The 22,101-nt window shown below is 45.3% G+C and overlaps 2 protein-coding genes, 1 non-coding gene and 1 pseudogene across 4 annotated transcripts; 1 reads left to right on the top strand and 3 right to left on the bottom strand.

Moving 5' to 3' along the window:
* Positions 1-1,675: 1,675 nt before the first annotated feature.
* On the top strand, positions 1,676-1,746 carry TRNAG-GCC. The gene has a single exon. It is a non-coding gene; the product is annotated as a tRNA-Gly (tRNA).
* A 2,085-nt stretch (positions 1,747-3,831) lies between these two features.
* LOC124694287 lies at positions 3,832-5,625 on the bottom strand (annotated as a pseudogene).
* A 1,633-nt stretch (positions 5,626-7,258) lies between these two features.
* LOC124694348 (flavin-containing monooxygenase FMO GS-OX-like 2) lies at positions 7,259-9,276 on the bottom strand. Of its 2 annotated transcripts, none has more exons than XM_047227344.1 (7): positions 8,736-9,276; positions 8,592-8,662; positions 8,349-8,498; positions 8,181-8,263; positions 7,824-7,968; positions 7,548-7,718; positions 7,259-7,441 (listed from the first exon to the last, which is right to left on the bottom strand). In XM_047227344.1, the coding sequence occupies exons 1-7, from the start codon at positions 9,274-9,276 to the stop codon at positions 7,259-7,261; spliced, it is 1,344 nt and encodes a 447-aa protein (XP_047083300.1). The 2 variants fall into 2 exon arrangements, with proteins under 2 accessions (XP_047083300.1, XP_047083299.1); XM_047227343.1 differs by having other exon boundaries at positions 7,259-7,463; positions 7,564-7,718.
* Positions 9,277-11,242: 1,966 nt separating this feature from the next.
* Positions 11,243-13,655, bottom strand: LOC124694285 (flavin-containing monooxygenase FMO GS-OX-like 2). The gene is made up of 7 exons (XM_047227287.1): positions 13,097-13,655; positions 12,920-12,990; positions 12,676-12,825; positions 12,483-12,565; positions 12,239-12,374; positions 11,514-11,687; positions 11,243-11,422 (listed from the first exon to the last, which is right to left on the bottom strand). The coding sequence occupies exons 1-7, from the start codon at positions 13,653-13,655 to the stop codon at positions 11,243-11,245; spliced, it is 1,353 nt and encodes a 450-aa protein (XP_047083243.1).
* Between the last annotated feature and the right edge of the window lie 8,446 nt (positions 13,656-22,101).

Below are 22,101 nucleotides of genomic sequence, written 5' to 3'. Positions count from 1 at the left end.
TGTGGTCAAGGATGATCTTGCGTGGAGTCTTTCCCCCATAGCTTAGGTACAACTTACTGGTCATATGGTGGGTCTTGATGACATTGAGAAATAGGTGGTGAGGAGATGCCTAGTTTAATCCCAACGGAAGTGGGAAGCCTTATTGCATGGGGAGAATGAATATCTCATTAGCTTTCCTTCCTTTGAAGATCTGAACAGCGTTGATAGTATCCAAGTGAGTGTGCCATCTTTTTTTTTTTGAACACGGAGCGCCCCGAAGGGCGTAGAAGCTTTCATTCATTCCACTCGGTGGGCGTACAAATTATTACAAAGGACCTCATGAAATGGGAAATTATACATAGGCCCCTGGTATTTGTAGAAAAGACCTCACTAAAAACTATGCAAAAGCAATCAAGTCCTTCTCTTTCCCCACCGATGAGCAGGAGGCCAGCAATGTCGCCGTTGGACTCCATAGCGGGGACGACACCACTTGCTTCAAAGCCGGCATTGGACGTGACAGCAGACCTCAAGAAGGGCCTCCGATGGAGGTTGAAATATCGCCGGACTTCACCGGCATAGATGACGAAAAATGCCGTCGATGAGTTGCTCGAAAGGATTGCTTCAGAAGAACTCCAACGCAACCTCCTCTTCACAGCCACCTTGCATGCTCCTGATCCTGTCGCCACAATGACACTTGGGACCAGAGAGAAGAGCAGATGAGACTGGCCGGCTCGAGGGAGCAACACGGGCGTACCAATACCGCAACGAAGAAATCAGCCTGCCGTCGAACCCGAAGAACCTGTCACTGACTCGGGGAGGTAGGCGTTGATGATGGTGGCTTCGGCAGACCCAGAGGAGCTTATTGACGAAGCCATCCTCAGATCTTCTTCTTCCTTCGCCCTTCCACCGTGGACAAGCTCGGAGAAGCCGAAGTTCTGGAGTTTGGTTGCTGCTCCAGCACAACCAAACCAGATGACGAGGGAGGTAGAAGATGGCCTTATTGTTGGAGATGCCGCACCGCCTCTTCGCCGCCTGCCGCCAATCCTGCCACCAGAGAGGAGCAACGTCGAAGAAGAAGTGAGGACGGACCGGATCTGGCCAAGGAGATCCGGCCTCCTAATCCCAGACTCCATAGAGGTAGATCTCGAAAAGAAGCAACCTAAACTACTATATACAAGTGGCTAGGCTCCTCTCCATCCTCTGCTCCGGCCGGCAGCACCGACGGAGAAGATTCTGGGTTGGGCCGGCGACCACGGCGGCGAACGGCCGACTCTCAACGCGGGAAGAGGGCGAGGTTACTAGCGGTACGGGAGAGGAAAAGAGATTGTCTTAGTATTTGACACTCTTCAGTTAAGTTACTCCATTTTCCTACTACGTATAGCATGTGCCATCTTACACAGCCCACATTAATGTTAGTGCTTGAATGTCGATGGAGGTACATCACAATATTAATCTTAAGCACGTGGGTGTTCCGCATACGGTGTTCCATTTCTTGGGCTCATGGGCTGTGGGTGTTCCGCATACTGTGGACGTTGATCTTCTAGAAGTGGTTAATATTCTTGTTTCTATATTTATACTCGGGTGCTCGAAAACAAAAACAAAAAAAGAATGTTGCTGGTCATTTTATGAGCACATATTTGGTGGTCAAGCTAAAAGGATATGAATTCAGCTTCTGGCGTGGCTGGTGGCCAGCAAAGCACCAGTGGTCTAGTGGTAGAATAGTACCCTGCCACGGTACAGACCCGGGTTCGATTCCCGGCTGGTGCATTCTAAATTAAATTTTTTGTTCTTTTCCCCTCTATAAACTTTAGCAATGGCTTCTTTTTGTATCTATGTACTGAATATATCACAGTATAATATGAAGAAATTATCTGCTTTCAGGACATGTTCGATGTGATATTAACTTGAAGAGTACTCTAACTTGAATACTGGTACACATAGGAATACCAATTCTGAACTGGAATATTTTCAAATATTGATCTTAAATTTTAAAAAACATAGCTTTGAGGGCACGGTCTAAAATATTTATCTATGTTGACGACTCGGCCATTGTTATCTGTTATGAGGACAAGATAAAAAAAATGATCTGATTATCTGTTATGAGGACAAGATAAAAAAAAATGATCTGATTATCGGAAGTTCAGTACAATCTTGCATGATTTCATAATATCAGCCACTGCGTCTGTTCAGATTCATACATTCATATATACATCATCAATTCTTCCACCAGTACAAAGCAAAAGACATATGTTTCATCAGTTTTAGTACAAATCAAAGTGCCCCTAGTTCATCAGTTCACCTCAACTAATTGGCTCGATTTTCAAATTCATCATTTTCCATAGCAGATTATGTGATGGTTGGCTCAGACTCAAAGCAAAGTCAAAATCACATGTAAAATGGGAAACGGGGATAGTGTGTCCTTGGTGTCAAAGCAAATAACCGTGTACGCTTCGGACCCTGACGCCAATCCCAATTGGCGCAACCGTGGACTGTTTACTCAGTGATGACCATGGTTCATGGGACGCGGAGGTGGTGCGTGCCGTTTTTGAAGAGGACGTTGCGAACCGGGTTCTTGAAATCCCTATCAGTCGGCGGGGTGGAGATGACTTTATTTCTTGGCCCTTCACAAAATATGGTGTGTACTCTGGCTTGGGAGGAGAAATTCTTCATTAACCGAAAGTAAGCAGAGAGGTGGAGCACACTCGAGCTTGCAGAACGAGAACCTGCCATGGAAAAAACTCTGGGCAATCAAAGCGCTGGGCAAAATGAAAATTAACCTGTGGCGTTTTGTCCATGACTATCTACCATCTGGTGTTCAACTTTGCCGTAGGCACATTCCAGCGTCAATGGCTTGTGTTGTCTGTGTGCACAGGAGGAGACATCTGCACATACGTTCTTATTCTGTCAGTATGCTAAGGAAGTGTGGCGGGAGATAAAACCCATGTATGGGTTTCAGCTGCGCCGGAATTTTTTTCACAAATCCAAAATCTTGGGTCTTTGATTTCCTGGATAGATCGACAGAGAGGGAATGCATGGTGCTTACAGTGATGATATGGCACCTGTGGTTGGCCAGGAACGGTGTACGTAATGGTGAAAATATGAGCCACCGCAGACTGTTGCAGAACAAAGCAAAGCATATATCGAGATGATTGAACAACATTTGTTTTAGTCGGATACTTCAAATAGACGTGAGACCAGATCCTCTGCACCTAGATGGTCTCCGCCGCCTGAAGGAACTGTGTATGTTAATGTGGATGCTGCTGAGTTGCTCTCTTTACATTGTCGCGTTAGATGGGAATTGCCGTTGTGATCCGAAGCCACACTGGTGAGTGCTTGATTGCTTGCAGCGAGCTCTTGATGGAGGTCATAACGCCGAAATAGGCTGAAGCGCTGGCTCTTCGACGCGTTGTTTCCCTCGCTGGTGACGAAGGTTTCGACAAACTGATGGTTTTCTCTGATTGCTTGTCATTAATTCAGAGAATCAACTCTTCGGAGATGGACAGAAGCCCCATTGGCGTGGTCGTGCAGGACATCAAGTCTATGGCGACCAATTTCCTTGCATTATCATTTTCTCATATTTTATGTGAGTCTAATATTGCGGCACATACTCTAGCTCGCTCAGCGGAGCAGTTTGTTTCGATTTGTTTTAGAAACTCTATCCCGGATTGCATCCGGCGGACTATTTGCAATGATTTGCCTTGATCAATAAAATGCCGTAATTGTATTAAAAACCGTTGGCACGGGTGACCACCAGAGAATCTTCTATATGAAAATCAAATTGTTCTTGGAATGGTATAATTCACAAACCGATGGAAGTAAAAAAAATAAGTTTCTAAAGGGAGTCAGATCAGGTCAGAAATACTTTGTGAAATCATTGTGTGCTTGTGCCAGCAAATGGTCGTCATCCCACTTGTCTCGGTAGCTCTCAGGCTGATCTGACACCTTGGTTCTTGCTGCGAGGTGTATCACTTTCCTCCACTCTTCAATCTTCTTTAGCCCGCATTGCTCCACCAGCCAGTCCTCATACTCAAACTGGAATGCCGAAACGGTTCCAATAGTAAAGTTATGATAGTAAGTACCAAGCAAGCTAAATTATCGAAGTATGAAGATCTATGACTTAGGCACATGCACATACCGTTAGTGTCAGACCATGAGTGTATCTTTTGGGGCATCCGCGAGCTTCCATCTCCAAGTAAAATGTTTCCACGTCATGCATCATCTTCTCTTGTGATGGGAGCTCAATCCGTCCTGATAGAACTCCAGCCACCCAGTTGCTTTGCAGTTGAAACAATGGAAAAGGGATGCCCTAGAAAGAAATAACTTAATTGATATGTGTGAATGTATGGATCAAATAACTAGCTTGTGACCTATTGTACCAATTATCCGACTTATCTAGCAAATGAAACTAACCTTGAAGGGCAATCCGATGAAGGCGATGTGAGGAGCAAGTTGTGGTGGGAACACATGCTTGTATAGATGGCCCACTCGGTTGTCATCTACACAGATACCAGCTGCCTCATCTCCGTCACCTAGGAATGGGAAGCTGTACTTATATCTACATAATGGAGACATAGAGACAACTTTATTCAATTAAGATGATCTTTCTTGTCAAGAAAAGCATAATCTACATTATAGAACTTAAGATGCATTAGTAGTTACTTACCCAGTACAGTGGATGATGACATCCGCTTTGACCCGACTACCGTCTTAAAATACAATGGTGCCATCTTCCTCGGCGCGCTCGATCTGTAAAAAGTATTTAGAGTAGTACTAGCAACTTATAATACGTACTACTACTACTGCTGCTGATTACCATGGAATGTAGCCAGAAGTTGTCTTTTGCACTAGTACTCTGCAGTCCGTAAGGCGCTGATCGAATAGCAACATGGACCTCTTTGGCGACACCAACAATGTCCCTCGAAATGTCCATCCCACTGGGATTGTATCCTATTATCACCACAACCTAGCTACCAATAGATGCAAGTTGAATTAACTCATATGCATGAGAAGCAAGGTGATATATGGATGATAGATGACGCACTTGGTCGTGAAACGGTTCGGGCGTACGGTAACTGTGTCTGTGCATCTGCTTTCCGGGCCAACCATCTATGCCTGCAAATCGCCAACTCTATCCATCACAATGAACTTTGCTGACAACTAGCATGTGTACCCAATCATGACAACTTTGCTGACGCGGCTCGGTGAAGTGGCCGCTGCAGACCACGACGGCGTCGAACACCTCCTCCTCCTCTACTTCTTCGCTGCCGGCGCCGGCGAGCTTTGTCGAGCAGTAGGACACCTTCCAGCCCGCGCTCGCGTCGTCCCTGCGAACGCCTCGAGGTACCGGAGCACCTCCTCATGCCCGGGGTACCTTCTTCGGTCGCCGGTGCTCTCATCGGCGACGAAGGGGAAGTCGAAGAAGCCCATGCACTCGCGCGGGATGTTGGTGCGGAGGGACGCGTAGAGGCTCGAGTGGACGCCGCCGGCGCCAAGCGGGTCCGGCGAGGCGGCTGAGTCATAGAGCCAGACGCCGCCCACGCCAGCGGCGCGCTCGAAGACGACGGGGTCGTGGCCCTCGCGCAGCAGTTCCCGCGCAGCCACCAGGCCGGCGGCTCCCGCGCCGATCAGGGCGACACGAGATGGCATCGGAAACCGACGAAAGTCTTCAAGCTAGTCTGGTCTCTGCTGCTCTCGTCGTTGCGTTGAGTTTGTTTTGGTTTCTCCACGTGGAGCAGTTAGCCATATCATTTCTTCTATTCGAAAAGTGATGATCAGTGGGACAAAAGCAAAGTGGCGGCAAATCGCCGATCACATGAGCGGGCTATACTTACCGTTAATTAAATGATACTCTCTCTGAGTATCAATGTAATGTTTTAGGTCTTTTTAAAGTAATAATAGATATAAATCAAAGTGAGTGAACCTCCACATAAAAATAGATTAGATCTAAACTAAAGTAGATGGACCAAATAAAATGCTTCAACATCTCACATTTCTGAACGGAGGGAGTAAATCGTAATCACGTAGACTTTACAAGTTTGAATGCCCCATTGCCAGGTCTTCCGATCCAATCAGATTTCATCACTTTTTCTTTCTTGTGACACTGACAAGACAGATTAGTTGCGCCGCCGAGAAGATCTGAGGGGGCATAAACATATCGGATACTTTCCGTGTCGAAACCGGTCTAGAATCCATTTTAAGATATTCATATCCGATTTTATATATAGAACCCGATGGATAAGGATAACTGATTCTGAAGGGATGCTCCAGACACATAATATGATATAGTATAGCAAATAGCATGTGGATATAGATTATCTGAAATTTAATCAGGATAATCCCAAGATTTTTAACCAGATAATCCAATTTTTGAGTCAAAATTCAAGACCAATCTTACAAGGTTAGTAGTTATTTAGTTACCAAAAAAAAATTGGCGAGGATGTTTTGCTCTAAATTTCTATCAATACAAGTTTTAGCGTATTATGTCTCTTTTTTAACTAGACAAGCCTAAAAATTTAAATTTCTTTTAAGATTTGCAAGAACTATATATCAATATCTACCGATGAGAGCATCTATCAAACTATATTTATTTAAGGTCCGAATCCGTCCTATTTCCGATTCCAATCCGTGGTAAAGTATATCCACATTTGAATCTGAAACCGGTTATCTTCTCTGATCCGAATCTGAAAAATTGATATGGTATGATCCAAATTCGATCTGATCCGTTTACACCCCTATCTGAGGGGCACCAGAGTAAGCGTTGAGGTTCCAATATCGCGAGTCGCCAGATCGTTAGAACAAACCCTGGAAACTAGGCACCTTTCTAATGAAATTTCTACGTCATTGTGCACGAGTTCAAGTAAAGTGAAAAATACATAATAGTACTCACACCGTCCTCAAATATGCTTGCAAAATTTTGTATGAATCAACAATTTCTATGTTTGAACGAATGAATATACAAAAAATATTAGATTCTGGTTTCTTTTACCGATATTGGGGTAAGCACTCCGAGGAATACAATAAACCAAATCAATGACTATAGATTAAGCAAAAGATTTTGTTTATTTGGTATTTAATTTTTCATATCTCCTGCCATATTTAAGAGAACTTACAAAGTGTGACTTTTTTACTAAAATTACATCACCTATTTAGGGGAACTCTCCTAACTGTGACTTTTCCAAGATTTCAGATTATGGAAATTAAAACAATCGTCGAAAGGAAATTATTCAGCGGTGGAAGCCAAATAGTAAGTAGTTTGAGGGAGTCTATTGATGAGATCAGGTCAAATATACTCATTGAAATCATGGTATGCCTGTGCTAATAGGTCATGATCATCATCCCACTTGTCTCGATAACTCTCAGGTCGATCCAACATCTTGGGTTTTGCGCCGACATATATCTCTTTCCTCCACACCTCGATATTTTCCAACCCACATTCCTCCACCAGCCAGTCCTCATACTCAAACTGTAATTTCATATCAATTAGACAAGTAAAGATATATTACAAGTATCACCTAAGCTTAATTTTCAAAGCATGAAGATCAGTGATGTATGTAGGTATATGGACATACAGCTAACTGCAGGCCGTGAGTGTATCTTTTGGGGCATCCGCGAGCTTCCATCTCCAAGTAATATGTTTCCACATCTTGCATCATCTCCTCTTGGGATGGGAGGTCAATCCTTCCTGACAGAACTCCGGCCACCCAGTTGCTTTGGAGTTGAAACAATGGAAAAGGGATAGCCTAGAGAAAAATATCTTACTTCATACTCGTGAATGCATCGATCAAGAAGCTAGGTAGTGAATCACCTCTTCCCGTGAGCTAGCGTAGCTAGCAAATTAAGCTGACCTTGAAAGGCAATCCGATGAAGGAGATGTGAGGAGCCAATTGTGGCGGAAACACATGCTTATACAATGGGCCCACACGGTTCTCATCCACAAAGATACCAATAGCATCATCGCTCTCATCCAGGAACGGAAATTTGTATTTGTATCTAGGTAATCAGGAAAAGAGAAGACCTAATTCAAACAAGATAGTCTTTCTCATAAAGCAGAGGCTAAATTGACTAAATTCAAACCGATGTACTACTCACTAACGGTTGTGTGCATTTCAGCCATGGTTGAGGCCAGGTGTGAGATCTTATTAATTATATTAGATTGATGCTAACTTTTGAAACTTTATGGAAAAATGTACTAACTCGCTTACCCAGTGCAGTGTAGGATGGTATCAGCTTTGACCCGACTGCCGTCTTGAAACACCACGGTGCCATCTTCCTCTGCATGATCTATCTGCAATGAACATTTGGAGTGGTAACCGCTTTCTTTTACAAGCTACCTCTACTTCATTGTGGAAATGGATTTGGGCATAATTTACCATGGAATGTAACCACAAGTTGGGATGTGCCGTAGTACTCTGCACTTCACAAGGCACCGATCGAGTGGCAACATGAACCTCTTTGGCGACACCGGCGATTTCCCTCGAAATGTCCATCCCACTGGGACGGTATCCTATTATCACCACAACCTAGCTAACAAGAAGATAGACGATGCAAATTTTATACTCATGTATAGCACGTCGATTATTAATAAGCAATGTGAGGGATGATAAATGACACACTTGGCCGTGAAATGGGTCGGGTACACGATAATTGTGGCTGTGCATCTGCTTTCCGGGCCAAGCATCTATGCCTGCAATTCATTCTATCGATCACCATGAACATCGCTGACTAGTAGCACGTGTAGGCATATCAGTATAACATACCGGCGATGTCGGCGAGACGCGGCTCCGTGAAGTGGCCATTGCAGACGACAACGGCGTCGAACTCCACCTCCTCCTCCGCCTCCTCAAGTTCATCACTGCCGGCGCCGGCAAGCTTCCTGGAGCAGTACGATACAAACCAGCTCCCCGTGCTGGCGTTCCTGCGGACGCGGACCACCTCCGTCCGGAGCCGGACCAGCCCGTAGAGGTCGAACCGCCGCGCGAACGCTTCAAGATACCGTTGCACCTCCCCGTGGCCGGGGAACCTGCGCGGGTCGCTGCCGGAGACCTCGCCGGCGACGAAGGGGAAGTCGAGGAAGCCCATGATCTCGCGGGGCAGGTTGGTGCGGAGGGAGGCATACAGGCTCGAGTGGACGCCGCCGGCGCCGAGCGGGTCAGCCGAGGCAGCCGGGTCGTAGAGCCAGCTTCCGCCCACTCCGGCTGCGCGCTCGAAGACGACGGGGTCGTGACCCTCGCGCCGCAGCTCGCGCGCAGCCACCAGGCCGGCGGCTCCTGCGCCGATTACGGCGACCCGAGATGGCATCGGAGGCCAAGGGTCAAGGGAAAGTCTTCAAGCTGGTCTGCTGCTATTGTCAAGTTGTGTTTTCTTCACGTGGAGCAGTTGGCCATGGCATTTTTTCTATTCATCGAGAAAGTGGTTATCAATGGGACAAATTCATTTTTTATTTTTTGACAAATTTAAGATGGCGGCTAATCTCTTCTCCGCTCACATGCACTGGCTATACTTACCGCTGATTATTTGCTCTCCCAACTCGATCGACATGCTTCATCACATTAGCCTTCGACCTCCTCCGCTCCCGGAGCTTAGTTCTTCGGGTGAAAGCCTAGGCCGTGGCAGGGCCGGACGACGGCGTTGATCCACGTCGCTTCCCTCTTGGGGGCGTCGTCTTGAAGACTTTGTTCCCCAGCGTGCTTTCCCGAGGCTGGACTTGTACGGCATCTCGGCGGGTGGCCGGTGATGTGTGAGATCCGTGTGGTGGCTTGTGTGGCAACGATGGCGGTGGTGAGCGATGATTTGGTAGCGTCAAGACCTTGGCTTCAGCGAGCGTCCGAGCTTCTTCGTCTTGTGTTTCGCTTGCGGTGGAGTCGGAGCTGCTATGGTTTGTCGAGTTTCTTCATTTGAGCAGCGTACGATGACCTGCTGGGTGGCCCTCTGGCGATGATCTTCCTCGGCGCATGTCTTGCGCTTATCCTCTTCGGAGCTTGTCATCAGAGTCGGAGCTGCCTGTTGCTTCTCGAGGAGTCGCTTGTTTGGCGGTGGCCGGCTTGAGCTTCACGGTGCCGCTTCGGCGGGGTCTTGGTGGTTGGTTCTTCGGTGAAGTCGGAGTCGCTGAAGAGTGATGACGATGACGTTGAAGGTCAACCGCGACGACTTCTCGCTTCGGAGGCCTGTGTATCTTGTGTGGGTTGCCAGGGTGGCTCTGTGCCCCCGCGGCGGTCGTGCTCCATGACGAGCGTCGGGGCACTTGTTTCGGTTTTCGGCTAGTTTCCCGTTAATAAATCGGCCAAATTCTGTACTTCTTCTCTATTAATGAAAATGGCAAGTCTTTTGCCTCGTTTCAAAAAAAAAACATTTTCTCTCTTGTGGCACTGGCTACATGCGTGTCTATGTGGTGGCCCATCATATTTCCACCCTAGTGGTACCATTTCGGAGGTGGCTGAAATGGTTTCGTCAGTTTTTACATATGCACGGAAGACTTGCATTAGTAACAGATCAGGACGTAATTAGGGCGTGGCTAATTCTCGGTTGAATGAGAACGAGGTGATGTCATCAATTTATGACTAGCATAAATTGCAAAACAAATCTAACACTTCGCAACCATTTTTCCTAGTTGCAATCCTATCTAACATACAACTTTAGATACATGAATTACGATGTAATTGGACGGTGTAGAACTTGAATGACCACTAACTTAGTCGTAGCAAACCCAAAACAATTAATGGAGGTGATTAACCAACAGGACGGACCGGCCATATAGTTCAGTTTGTTATGGTCCAACTAGTTGAAATATTTTATTGTCGTCGCAAAAAGAAAGTCCAAGCAGCTGGATAATCAAATAGTAGTAGCACCAGATCAAAGTCAACCATCAATGACTTTGTAATTATTTTTTCCAAATAAAATCGAACTACGGTATTCTGTATCCTAAAGCCAAACTTTGAACCACAAGGTTTAGCAACGGACTGACACATCTGCGACGATACTTCCTGGTCTGAATCTAGTTGATCACCTACCGTATTTGTGCAAACTTAATGTCGAAGCCATCAAAGTTTTTCAACAAACAAACCAAGAGTGTACACTAAAATACGCTGACGGCTGACACAGAGATCCATGATATAACAGACAGCTGACATATACTTTTGAGAAAGTTTTTGCATTTCATGTGCAAATTAAAGGCATTTTTAAAATAATTGTTTCATATAATGGACAAAGCCGAACATGAACAAGAAGTACTACACGGAAGACAAATAAAATTGTATCCGAAAATCAGTTAAAAATACTTGGCAAAATCTCGGTGTGCTTGTGGTAATAGGTGATCGTCGTCCCATTCATCCTGGTAGCTCTCACGGCGATGAGCAAAGTTCTTTAGCGCCGCAATGAACATCTCTTTTCTCCACCCTTCAATCTTCTCATGCCCACATTTCTCAGCAACCCAGTCTTCGTACTTATACTACATGCCAAAATTAATATTTAAAAAAAATTAAGTCGGCCATCATTGCCTATTTTATGCGTATGAAAAGGGGAAGTGTGGCCATATTTACCGTGCATGCTCCTAGGTTATGAGTGTTTCTTTTGGGGAATACGTCAGCCTCCATCTCCATGTAAAATGTTGCGACATGTTCCATCATTTCATCTTGTGACGGGAGCTTTATCCTTCCCGATAGGACTCCGGCCACCCAGTTGCTTTGCAGTTGAAACAAGGGGAAAAGAAGAGCCTGTGAAGAAATCTTAATTAATATGCATAAGTGCATGCATAGACAAAACACTAATTATAATTAAGCTCGGAGCTACAACCCTGCCTAGATTACTATAGGACAGAGGTATTTCAAGCAAGACTGAGCTGGGGTTCGTGCACATCATTTCTGCTTGCTTTACCATAGGGACAACAATGAATTCATGAATTGCGGGCATATCCGCCACCAATTCTGATAGTTGGTAGCTTATCCAAACCCTTAGTCTCGGGATGGATAATGTTTCCAACACGATGAGTACTTGTGGTGCGCACAGGCATACATCGAGCCAACAACATTTAATTTTAACTAGAAACTAATTATTAAAAGTTCATTTTACCCTTTCAAATTTTTGGGAGGGGATGTAGCGTAGCACACATTTTTCTTAACTTCTATGTTACCCTTTCATCCCTAAAGTCGACCTTATTTTGGTGCAGGCATGATTTTGAGCTGTTCACTTGCGGGTTGGCATGGGAGGGTCCATTTTGCTAGAGGATGGAGCTGAAAAGAATGATCTACTAGCAAGTTAAGCTGACCTTGATGTGCAGCCCAATGAAGGAGATGTGAGGAGCCAAGTGTGGGGGGAAGACATGCTGGTATAGCGGGCCCACGCGGTTGTCGTCGACGTAGATACCAACATCATCACCTAGGAATGGAAAGTTGTACTTGTATCTACGCAAATAACAATAAAAATGCTTAAGACTATGTACACACAATGTGTTTATATCGAGCAGAGGCGCCATGTCGACTAAATTTAGGAGGGCATAGCAGTTCACTTACCCGGTGCAGTGCACGATGGCATCGGCTTTAACACGACTACCATCTTTGAACACCACGCTGCCATCTTCCTCAGCGCGCTCGACCTGCAAATGTTTCGTATACTGATTAAATTTCTTTGTGAATACTATATATGATATTGTAAAGATGTTTTTCTTACATATATATACAGTACAATTATTTAGACTTGGTTTACCATAGGATGAAGCCACAAGTTTGCACGGGCAGTGCTCTGCATTTCGGAGGTGGGGGGTGACCGACGCGCAACATGGACCTCCTTCGCGATGCCTGCAATGTCCCTCGAAATTTCGTGTCCACTGGGCGCTGATCCGATTACCACCACAACCTAGGCAACAAGTCAATACTTACGCATTATTATCGGCTGGTCTAATTGAGTAGGAATTGATTAAACACACGCGGGTTCATCAACAAGGACGCACTTGTCCGTGAAACGAGTCGGGCACACGGTAGTTGTGGCTGTGCATTTGCTTCCCGGGCCAAGTATCGATGCCTGCAGCATTCAAGCGGCTGTTAATTTAGCTCAGCCATCAATAGCCATGCAAGCTTACTTAACTGCATGCGTGTAACCGTAGGAGTGTAGGACATCGGGTGGTTACCGGCGATGTCGGCGATGTGCGGCTCGGCCAAGTGACCGTTGCAGACAACGACGGCGTCGAACACCTCCTCTTGTTCGCTACTGCCATGGGCGAGCTTCCCCGAGCAGTAGGACACCTTCCAGCCCGCGCTCGCGTCGTCCCTGCGGACGCGGACCACCTCCGTCTCGAACCGTACCAGCCCATGAAGATCAAATCGCCGCGCGAACGCCTCGAGGTACCGGAGCACCTCCTTGTGGCCGGGGAACCTGCGCGGGTCGTGGGAGTAGGAGGTCTCGGTCTCGGCGCCGACGTCGGGATCGGGGACGAAGGGGAAGTCGAGGAAGCCCATGCACTCTCGGGGCAGGTTGGTGCGGAGGGACGCGTAGAGGCTCGAGTGGACGCCGCCGGCGCCGAGCAGGTCGGCTGCGCTGGCTGGAGCGTCTTCGTCGTAGAGCCAGTTGCCGCCCACTGCCGCGGCGCGCTCGAAGACGACGGGGGCGTGGCCCTCGCGACGCAGCTCGCGCGCCGCCACCAGCCCGGCGGCTCCGGCGCCGATCACGGCGACGCGGCGGGGCGGCATTTCGGGAGGAAGGGAGAGTGGGCGTACGTGCAAATTCTCGTCCTCTCGATCGTCGTTCGGTGAGTTGCTTCCTTTGTTCGAGCGCCATTTTTGTATTCGGATTCTTTCGTTCGTTTAATCAGAAGTCGTACAGGCATAGCCGCCTCTCTTGTTTATGTTTCGGTCGGGATCTGTTAGCAGCCTCAGCATGATCAGCAAATTGTCACGTGCGTAAGACAATCTGAGTTCTGAGTTCTGCGTCCCACCGGACCCACCTCGCCGGAGCCGGAGACGCCGCCGGCCGCGACCACCAGGGGGGCGGCCACGATGTAGAACCATCGCACAATCAACGCTGCACGCTGCCGATGACGGGCAGGCCGGACAGGAATTAAGGGTGTGTTTGGATTGCGCCTACGGGAACCCTACCAAAATTGGCTAGCAAATTATTTTGGCAACGGAATCCGCCACCCATAGGCTGTCAAAATTTTGGCTAGAATCAATGAAGGAAACAACAAGTGATCCATAGGCAGCCAAATAATTGCCAACAAACCAAACAGACAGGAGGATATTTGGCAAAACCTATACACCGACCAGGTCGGTGGCTACCGGCCACCGCACACCCCCTGGTCGGGTATGGGCCAGGCCCATTTGGGTCTGTTTAGCCTGTGCAATTCGTTTTTGCTTTTTTTTTTTCTGGTTTCTTTTTCGGTTTTCTGTTTTCTTTTCTTTTTCTGTTTTCGGTTTTATTTATATTTTTTAGATTCGAAAATTTTAATTTCTAAAAATTTCAAATTTAAATTTTTTTAAAAAATGTTCAAATTTGAAAACCGTTCAAATCTAAAAACCGTTCAAATTTGAAAACCGTTCAAATTTAAAAACAGTTCAAATATGAAATTTGATCAAAATCAAAAATTATTTAAAATTTTAAAATGTTCAAATTAAAAAAATGTTCAAATGTAAATTTTGTTCAAATTTAAAATTTGTTCACATCGAAAATTGTTCAAATCCAAAAATTGTTCATATAAGAAATATAAAAACTAGAAAATAATGCTTTCAATTTTTCGAAAATATACAAATTTTGTAAATTTTTGTTTTTCCGAAAAATTTCACATTGGCATTTTAAATTTTTTAAAAAGAAAAGAAATGAAACAGCAGAAAAGGAGAAAAACAGAAAAAAACGAAAACAAACGTCACTGGGCCGGCCCAACAGGCACCCTGGGAGGTGCGGTGGCTGGTCCGCAGCGACCAGGGTGGTGTATAGCACCTCCCAGGATATTTGGCATGCCCAATTTTTTGGTAGGGTAAGCTGGGGACACAAACCAAACAGGCCATAAGGTTTTTGGGCCGTGGCCCGTGGCCAGGTTGAGAGAAGAGGCCCCGGCCGCCTTTTCCTTTGTGGGCTCTCCGTTTGTTTGTTGCCATCCCTTTTTCATCTTCTTTCCTCATTTCTCTTTTCTTCTTTGTTGTTTTTCGATTGAATATATATTCCATTGGAATCCCACCTCAAAAGGACACCATAAGAAAAGGTGATGACTTTCTCTGACAGTTTTATGTGCATTGCAAATAGTGCCATTTACTCGTAACAAAACAAACTTTGCTTGTATACATACGATGAGTAAAAAAATCGTGACCGGTACATATATTTTCTCTTGTACGTGTACGTCCCGCTTGGATTGTCGGAGTTTTGGCCAAAACCTGGGTTTTTCTCGGAGGCCAGAAATTGTCCAAGGGATCCTAGTTTCCACACTTGGTTCACCGTTTTCCTTTCCGCCTTGTGCCCTTGTCCCGGTTTTGGCCCTTTTTCCGCCGTATAACACCATCTGAATCGAGAGAGGGAGGGAGACAAGCTAACTGTACTTTATTTTACTTGCTCTTAGAGTATCTCCACACAGATAATTAATACGCAGTACAACCATGTGTCTGTTGAGGAGTAGTCGTACGTCTATAGCAGCACATTAATATGCGACCAGGAGTGACAGCGTCAGCGCCCGCTAGCTAACTACTCCTATAGTTTCTACTTATTTTACGCGGCAAGCCGGCAACCATATGCTATAATTCTACCAATATGTGTGATAGCTCATCTAGATGCATCTGCTTCTTCCTTCGTAATGCAGAAGTAATGCACAGTTAATAGACAGACAGCTATACTTCCACAGAAAGAATGTTCATGATGCACGAACACACGTTTTCGGAGAATCCCAGCCCAGCTCAACCTTTGGGCCGGAGAGATGTAAGGGCATCATTCTCTAGTGGGCCAACCGAAATCGACGACATAAATAGTTCGTTTCTGTCCATTTAGATTAGCCCATGCAAAGGATGCATCGCCTGGTCTAGCCTGCCCTAACAGAGCTCAGCGGCACGACCCATTCGATCCGCTGGCTAGTTGACCACGCACAGGAGACAAATGAAATGACATGAAGTTTTAAAAGCGTGCCAAATTTTGATACAAGTTTCATTTATGCAAACATAATTTACATAGTTTTAGAACTAAAATCTACATGCTAATTCAAGTGCCAATGTCTTCTTCGTCGTCAGAGACGAGGTTGAAGAAGGGCAGGGGCGCCCACAGCTGTTGCGCCCAAGCAGAGATCTCCGCTGGCTACGCGTACTGCGGAGGCGGTGATGGGTATTCCGGCGGTGTCGCTGGCGGCTTGTACCACGGAGGAGGTGGAACCTCCTGGCCGTCCCATGATACGTGTGGTGGCGCGTGCAGTGGTGGCGGAGGCGGGGAGGCTACATGCTCCACCACCATGGATGAGAGCTGAACAACGTCCTCATACCATGGCCAGGACCACTTGGCCTCCTGGCCGGCCAATGACGCGGCCATTGCGGCACCGTGGCCTCATCCTGGTCGTAATTCTCGGGGACGATCGCCTCCAGCTTCACAGTGGCTGACGAGGTACGTCCTCCATCTCGTCGTCGTCCTCGTCGTTGTCGTAGAAGACCTCGTCTTCGCTGTCATGTGCAGCGTCGACGGGCATGAAATCCCAACGGCCGCGAATAACCCGGCGCGCCTCGTGCTCCCACGCAAGGAAGGTGCGCCAATAGTCCTCCCAGCGGTAGACCTCCTCCTGCTGCATCGACGGTGGCAGCCGCTCGATCTGCCGGTTGTAGCCGCTGGATCTGTCGGTGCATCTCCTAGCAGCACCGTCCAATCTGTCAGAGGAGGCGGAACAGGGAGCCTCCCCCTGTTCAGGTGCCACCCGTGCGGGAGGGAGACGTCACGGTGGCGGAAGGGGTCGCCATGTGCCCACCGACGTTGCGCCTCCTGCACCAGCATGTATCGCATGTTGTTGCCCGGTGCATGCGGAGGAGTGATACGTCCCCGACGTATCCATAATTTCTGTCGTTCCATGCTTGTTTTATGACAATACTTACATGTTTTGCTTGCACTTTATGATGATTTCATGCATTTTCCGGAACTAACCTATTAACAAGATGCCACGAGTGCCGTTCCTCGTTTTCTCGCCGTTTTTGGTTCCGGAAAGGTCTGTTCGGGCAATATTCTCGGAATTCGACGAAACGAAGACCAAACCTCCTATTTTTCCCGAAGCGTCCGTAACACCGAAGAAGAGTCGGAGAGGGGCCGAGGGCCACCACACCATAGGGCGGCGCGGCCCGGCCTCGGGCCCGCGCCGGCCCGTGGTGTGGCGCCCTGGTGCCCCCTCGCGCCGCCTCTTCGTCTATAAAATCCCTTTCGACCTAAAAACACCGTAACTCTTGACGAAACTCCGTAAAGACTCCAGTGGGCACCGCCACCATCGCGAAACTCCAATTCGGGGGACGAAGTCTCTGTCCCGCACCCTGCCGGACGGGGAAGTGCCCCCGAAGCCATCTCCATCAACGCCATCGCCTCCATCATGCTCCGTGAGTAGTTCCCCCATGGACTACGGGTTCTAGCTGTAGCTAGTTGGTATTCTCTCCCCTATGTACTTCAATACAATGATCTCATGAGCTGCCTTACATGATTGAGATTCATCTGATGTAATCGGTGTTGTGTTTGTCGGGATCCGATGGATTGTTACATTATGCTTGTCTATCTACAAAGTTTATGAAGTTATTGTTGCTGCAATCTTGTTATGCTTAATGCTTGTCACTAGGGCCCGAGTGCCATGATCTTAGATTTGAGCTCTATACTTATTGCTTAGATTGTATCTACAAGTTGTATGCACATGTCACCGTCCGGAACCAAAGGCCCCGAAGTGACGAAATCGGGACAACCGGAGGGGATGGCGGTGATGTGAGGATCACATGTTTTCACGGAGTGTTAATGCTTTGCTCCGGTACTCTATTAAAAGGAGTACCTTAATATCCAAGTAGTTTCCCTAGAGGCCCTGGCCGCCACCGGCTGGTAGGACAAAAGATGTTGTGCAAGTTTCTCATTGCGAGCACGTACGACTATAATTGGAAAACATGCCTACATGATTAATGATCTTGATATTCTGTCTTAATGCTATTTCAATCCTATCAATTGCCCGACCGTAATTTGTTCACCCAACACTTGTTATTGGAGAGTTACCACTAGTGTAGATAGTCGGGAACCCCGGTCCATCTTTCATCATCATATACTTGTTCTACATGTCAACTGTTTTCTCGGTGCCATTGCTCTCATATCACTATTACCGCTGCTGTGTTATCGTTACTATTGCTCTCATACCACTCGCTACTTTCACATCACCCTTGTTGCTAGTGCTTTTCCAGTGTGCAACTGAATTGACAACTCGCTTGTTAAGGCTTATAAGTATTCTTTACCTCCCCTTGTGTCGAATCAATAAATTGGGTTTTACTACCCGCGAAGACTGTTGCGATCCCCTATACTTGTGGGTTATCAAGACTATTTTCTGGCGCCGTTGCCGGGTGGCATATCTCTACTCATAAGTTCACCTGGGGAGTACACTCTACATCTCTCTCTGTTTTATTTTATTTTGTTTTGCTTAGTTTACTTTTTCCTAGTTTACTTGTGCTTAGTTTATTTCTGTCTAGTATTAGTTTACTTAGTTTACTTTTGCTTAGTTTATTTTTGTCTTGTTTTATTTGTCTCATATACCCAAAAATCCATAAAAATTTGAAAAATCGAAAAATTAAAAATTGCTGTTATGGGAGAACCTACAACCTACTTGGAGCTTATAGAATGTTATAATAATTATAGAGAATCAAGAACTGGTAAAATAATGAGTGCTATGATAGAAAAATTGAATACAATTGCTAAAATCTTGCTTAAATGCCATGATATAAACTCGTTGCTCTCAACAGGATACTAAACATCTTAAATTTCAATGTGGCTTTAGTGAGGAATTTTTTATTAAGAACTATAATCGGAATTGCTATATTCATTATGGGTTCGAAGAGGTAGAACAATTCGTCTTATTTATGGGAGCCTCCGAGATAGAATCCTTCATGGTTGAGAATTATGAAACTTGTGTTGTTTGTAAGGGCCTTAAAGATTATGTCTCTACTATCCTTAATTATTGTATAGAATGCTACAGTAGGAATCCTTATGATTATAAAGAGAGACACATTAATGCACAAGAATGCACTCACAATTTGCAGGAACCGATGGAAGAAGAAATTGATGAACCTGAAAGCTCATTGGATGAAAAAGAGGAGGAAATTGATGAACCTGAATGCTCATTGGATGAAAAAGAAGAGGAGAGTGATGAACAAAAGGAGGAAGAATGGATTAGCTACCCATGTCAACCTTCTAATGAGAGTAACTCTTTATCTCTTACACTATTTGATTGTCCTCCATGCTTACCTGAAGAGGTTGAATGTTATGTTCCTGTGGATTCTCTTGAAATAGTACCTATGAGTAATACTTGTGAGAATGATTATGCTACTGTTATCTATGATAATCCATGCTACTTTGATAAATCTTATGATAATGCTTTGTTTGTGCCTGATGTCGAAATGCATGGTACTAAAGAATTTTGTTTGGCAAATGTCTATGATAAAGCTCTAGATGATGGTCCTATGTTACTTGATAATCTTAATTGTACTACTAATGAAAATGAGATTAGAGAGTTCTTGACTTATTCTATGAGTCCCATATCTATTGAGATTGATCAACTACCTTGTTATATTATTAATAAAAGTAAGTTTGAAAGTTTTAATTCCACTATTCTTGAACTTGATAAAAATTATGTGTTTGGAAATCATGAAAAGTATGCTGCATGTGATAGTTATATTGTTGAGTTTATTCATGAAGCTACTGAAAATTATTATGAGAGAGGAAAATATGGTGGTAGAAATTTTCATCGTACTAATACACCTCTCTATATGCTGAAATTGCTGAAGTTATTCTTGTTTTATCTTCTTATGCTTGTCACTTTGTTCTTCATGAATTTATTTGTGTACAAGATTCCTTTGCATAGGAAGCATGTTAGACTTAAATGTGTTTTGTATTTGCCTCTTGATGCTCTCTTTTGCTTCAAATACTATTTCTTGCGAGTGCATCATTAAAACTGCTGAGCCCATCTTAATGGCTATAAAGAAAGCAACTTCTTGGGAGATAACCCATATGTTATTTTGCTACAGTACTTTGTTTTATATTTGTGACTTGGAAGTTGTTTACTACTGTAGCAACCTCTCCTTATCTTAGTTTTGTGTTTTGTTGTGCCAAGTGAAGCCTCTAATCGAAGGTTGATACTAGATTTGGATTTCTGCGCAGAAACAGATTTCTATCTGTCACGAATCTGGGCTGTTTTCCCTGTAGGTAACTCAGAAAAATATGCCAATTTACGTGCATGTTCCTCAGATATGTACGCAACTTTCATTAGTTTTGAGTTTTCTGATTTGAGCAACGGAAGTATTTTATTAAAATTCGTCTTTACTGGCTGTTCTGTTTTGGCAGATTCTGTCTCTGTTTTTTGCATTGTCTCTTGTGGACTTTAAGCGAGGTTTTCTAGATGTAGAGGGCTATAGCTAATGTTTTATTGAGTTCTTGCAATGTGCCACTACAGGACCAAGGTGGATTCAAATTTTTTGAGTACTAACCCCTCTAATGAAGTTTATGAGAAGTTTGGTGTGAAGGAAGTTTTCAAGGGTCAAGAGAGGAGGATGATATATGATCAAGAAGAGTGAAAAGTCTAAGCTTGGGGATGCCCCCGTGGTTCATCCCTGCATATTTCAAGAAGACTCAAGCGTCTAAGCTTGGGGATGCCCAAGGCATCCCCTTCTTCATCAACTTATCAGGTTTCCTCCCCGAAACTATATTTTTATTCGGTCACATCATATGTGCTTTACTTGGAGCGTCCGTGTGCTTTTATTTTTGTTTTGTTTGAATAAGATCGGATCCTAGCAATCCTTGTTTGGGAGAGATACACGCTCCGCTTTTTCATATGAACACTCGTGTTCTTCGTTTTACTTTTAATGTTCAATGATAAAAGTTGGAAGCTATTGCACTTATTTATATTTGGTTGAAAACAGAAAATGCCTCATCATGTCTTGGATAATTTGACACTTGGCAATTGTTTTGAGCTCTCAAGTAGATCATGATTAAGTTTTTTCATGTAGTCTAAGCCTATTAGTGGAGAACTACCGTAGAGCTTGTTGAAATTGGTTTGCATAATTGATCTCTCTTAAGGTCTAGATATTTTCTCGGTAAAAGTGTTTGAGCAACAAGGAAGACAGTGTAGAGTATTATAATTCTTGCGATATGTTCTTATGTAAGTTTTGCTGTACCGGTTCATACTTGTGTTTGCTTCAAACAACCTTGCTAGCCCAAAGCCTTGTACTGAGAGGGAATGCTTCTCGTGCATCCAAAACCTTGAGCCAACCACTATGCCATTTGTGTCCATCATACCTACCTACTATGTGGTATTTCCTGCCATTCCAAAGTAAATTGCTTGAGTGCTACCTTTAAACAATTCAAAATGCTTCTCAATTTGTGTCAATGTTTTATAGCTCATGAGGAAGTATGTGATGTTTATCTTTCAATCTTGTTGGGCAACTTTCACCAATGGACTAGTGGCTTCATCCGCTTATCCAACAATTTTGCAAAAAGAGCTGGCAATGGGATTCCCAGTCCCAAATTAATTAACCAAAATAGACACTCACTACAAGAAAAGTTGCCATGGCCGACGAAGTTGAAGTCGCGCCGTGGTTGCTGGTGTACCATGGCCGACGATTTTGGTCCCTCCGTGGTGCATGTCAAAACTTTTTTTTTTCTCGTTTTGAGGCCACCTAGCCCGACGAAAGCGGCCAAAACGTCGCGTATGGTGGCCCGGGACGTGGTGCATCGCGAATTCTCGGTTCGCCGGCCGAGTCAACGCAAATCCGCACCGCCGAGGGATGTAGGGCCCGGATGGCAGCCTCTCCGGCATTGTTTTTTTTCTCGATCGCGCCATCTCGTTCAACGTTCTCCGATCGAGCCGTTTACGATGCGGGATCATGGGTCCCGCATGTCATCCTCTATGAACCAAAATTCTTTCTATTCTGAGTTGGGCCATGCAACTGAACCGAAGTACAA

Source organism: Lolium rigidum, chromosome 3 (assembly GCF_022539505.1).
Source record: "Lolium rigidum isolate FL_2022 chromosome 3, APGP_CSIRO_Lrig_0.1, whole genome shotgun sequence".
In the NCBI taxonomy this organism is placed as follows: domain Eukaryota; kingdom Viridiplantae; phylum Streptophyta; class Magnoliopsida; order Poales; family Poaceae; genus Lolium; species Lolium rigidum.
Note: the sequence above shows the minus strand (reverse complement) of the source record. Positions and strands in the feature narration are given on the sequence as shown.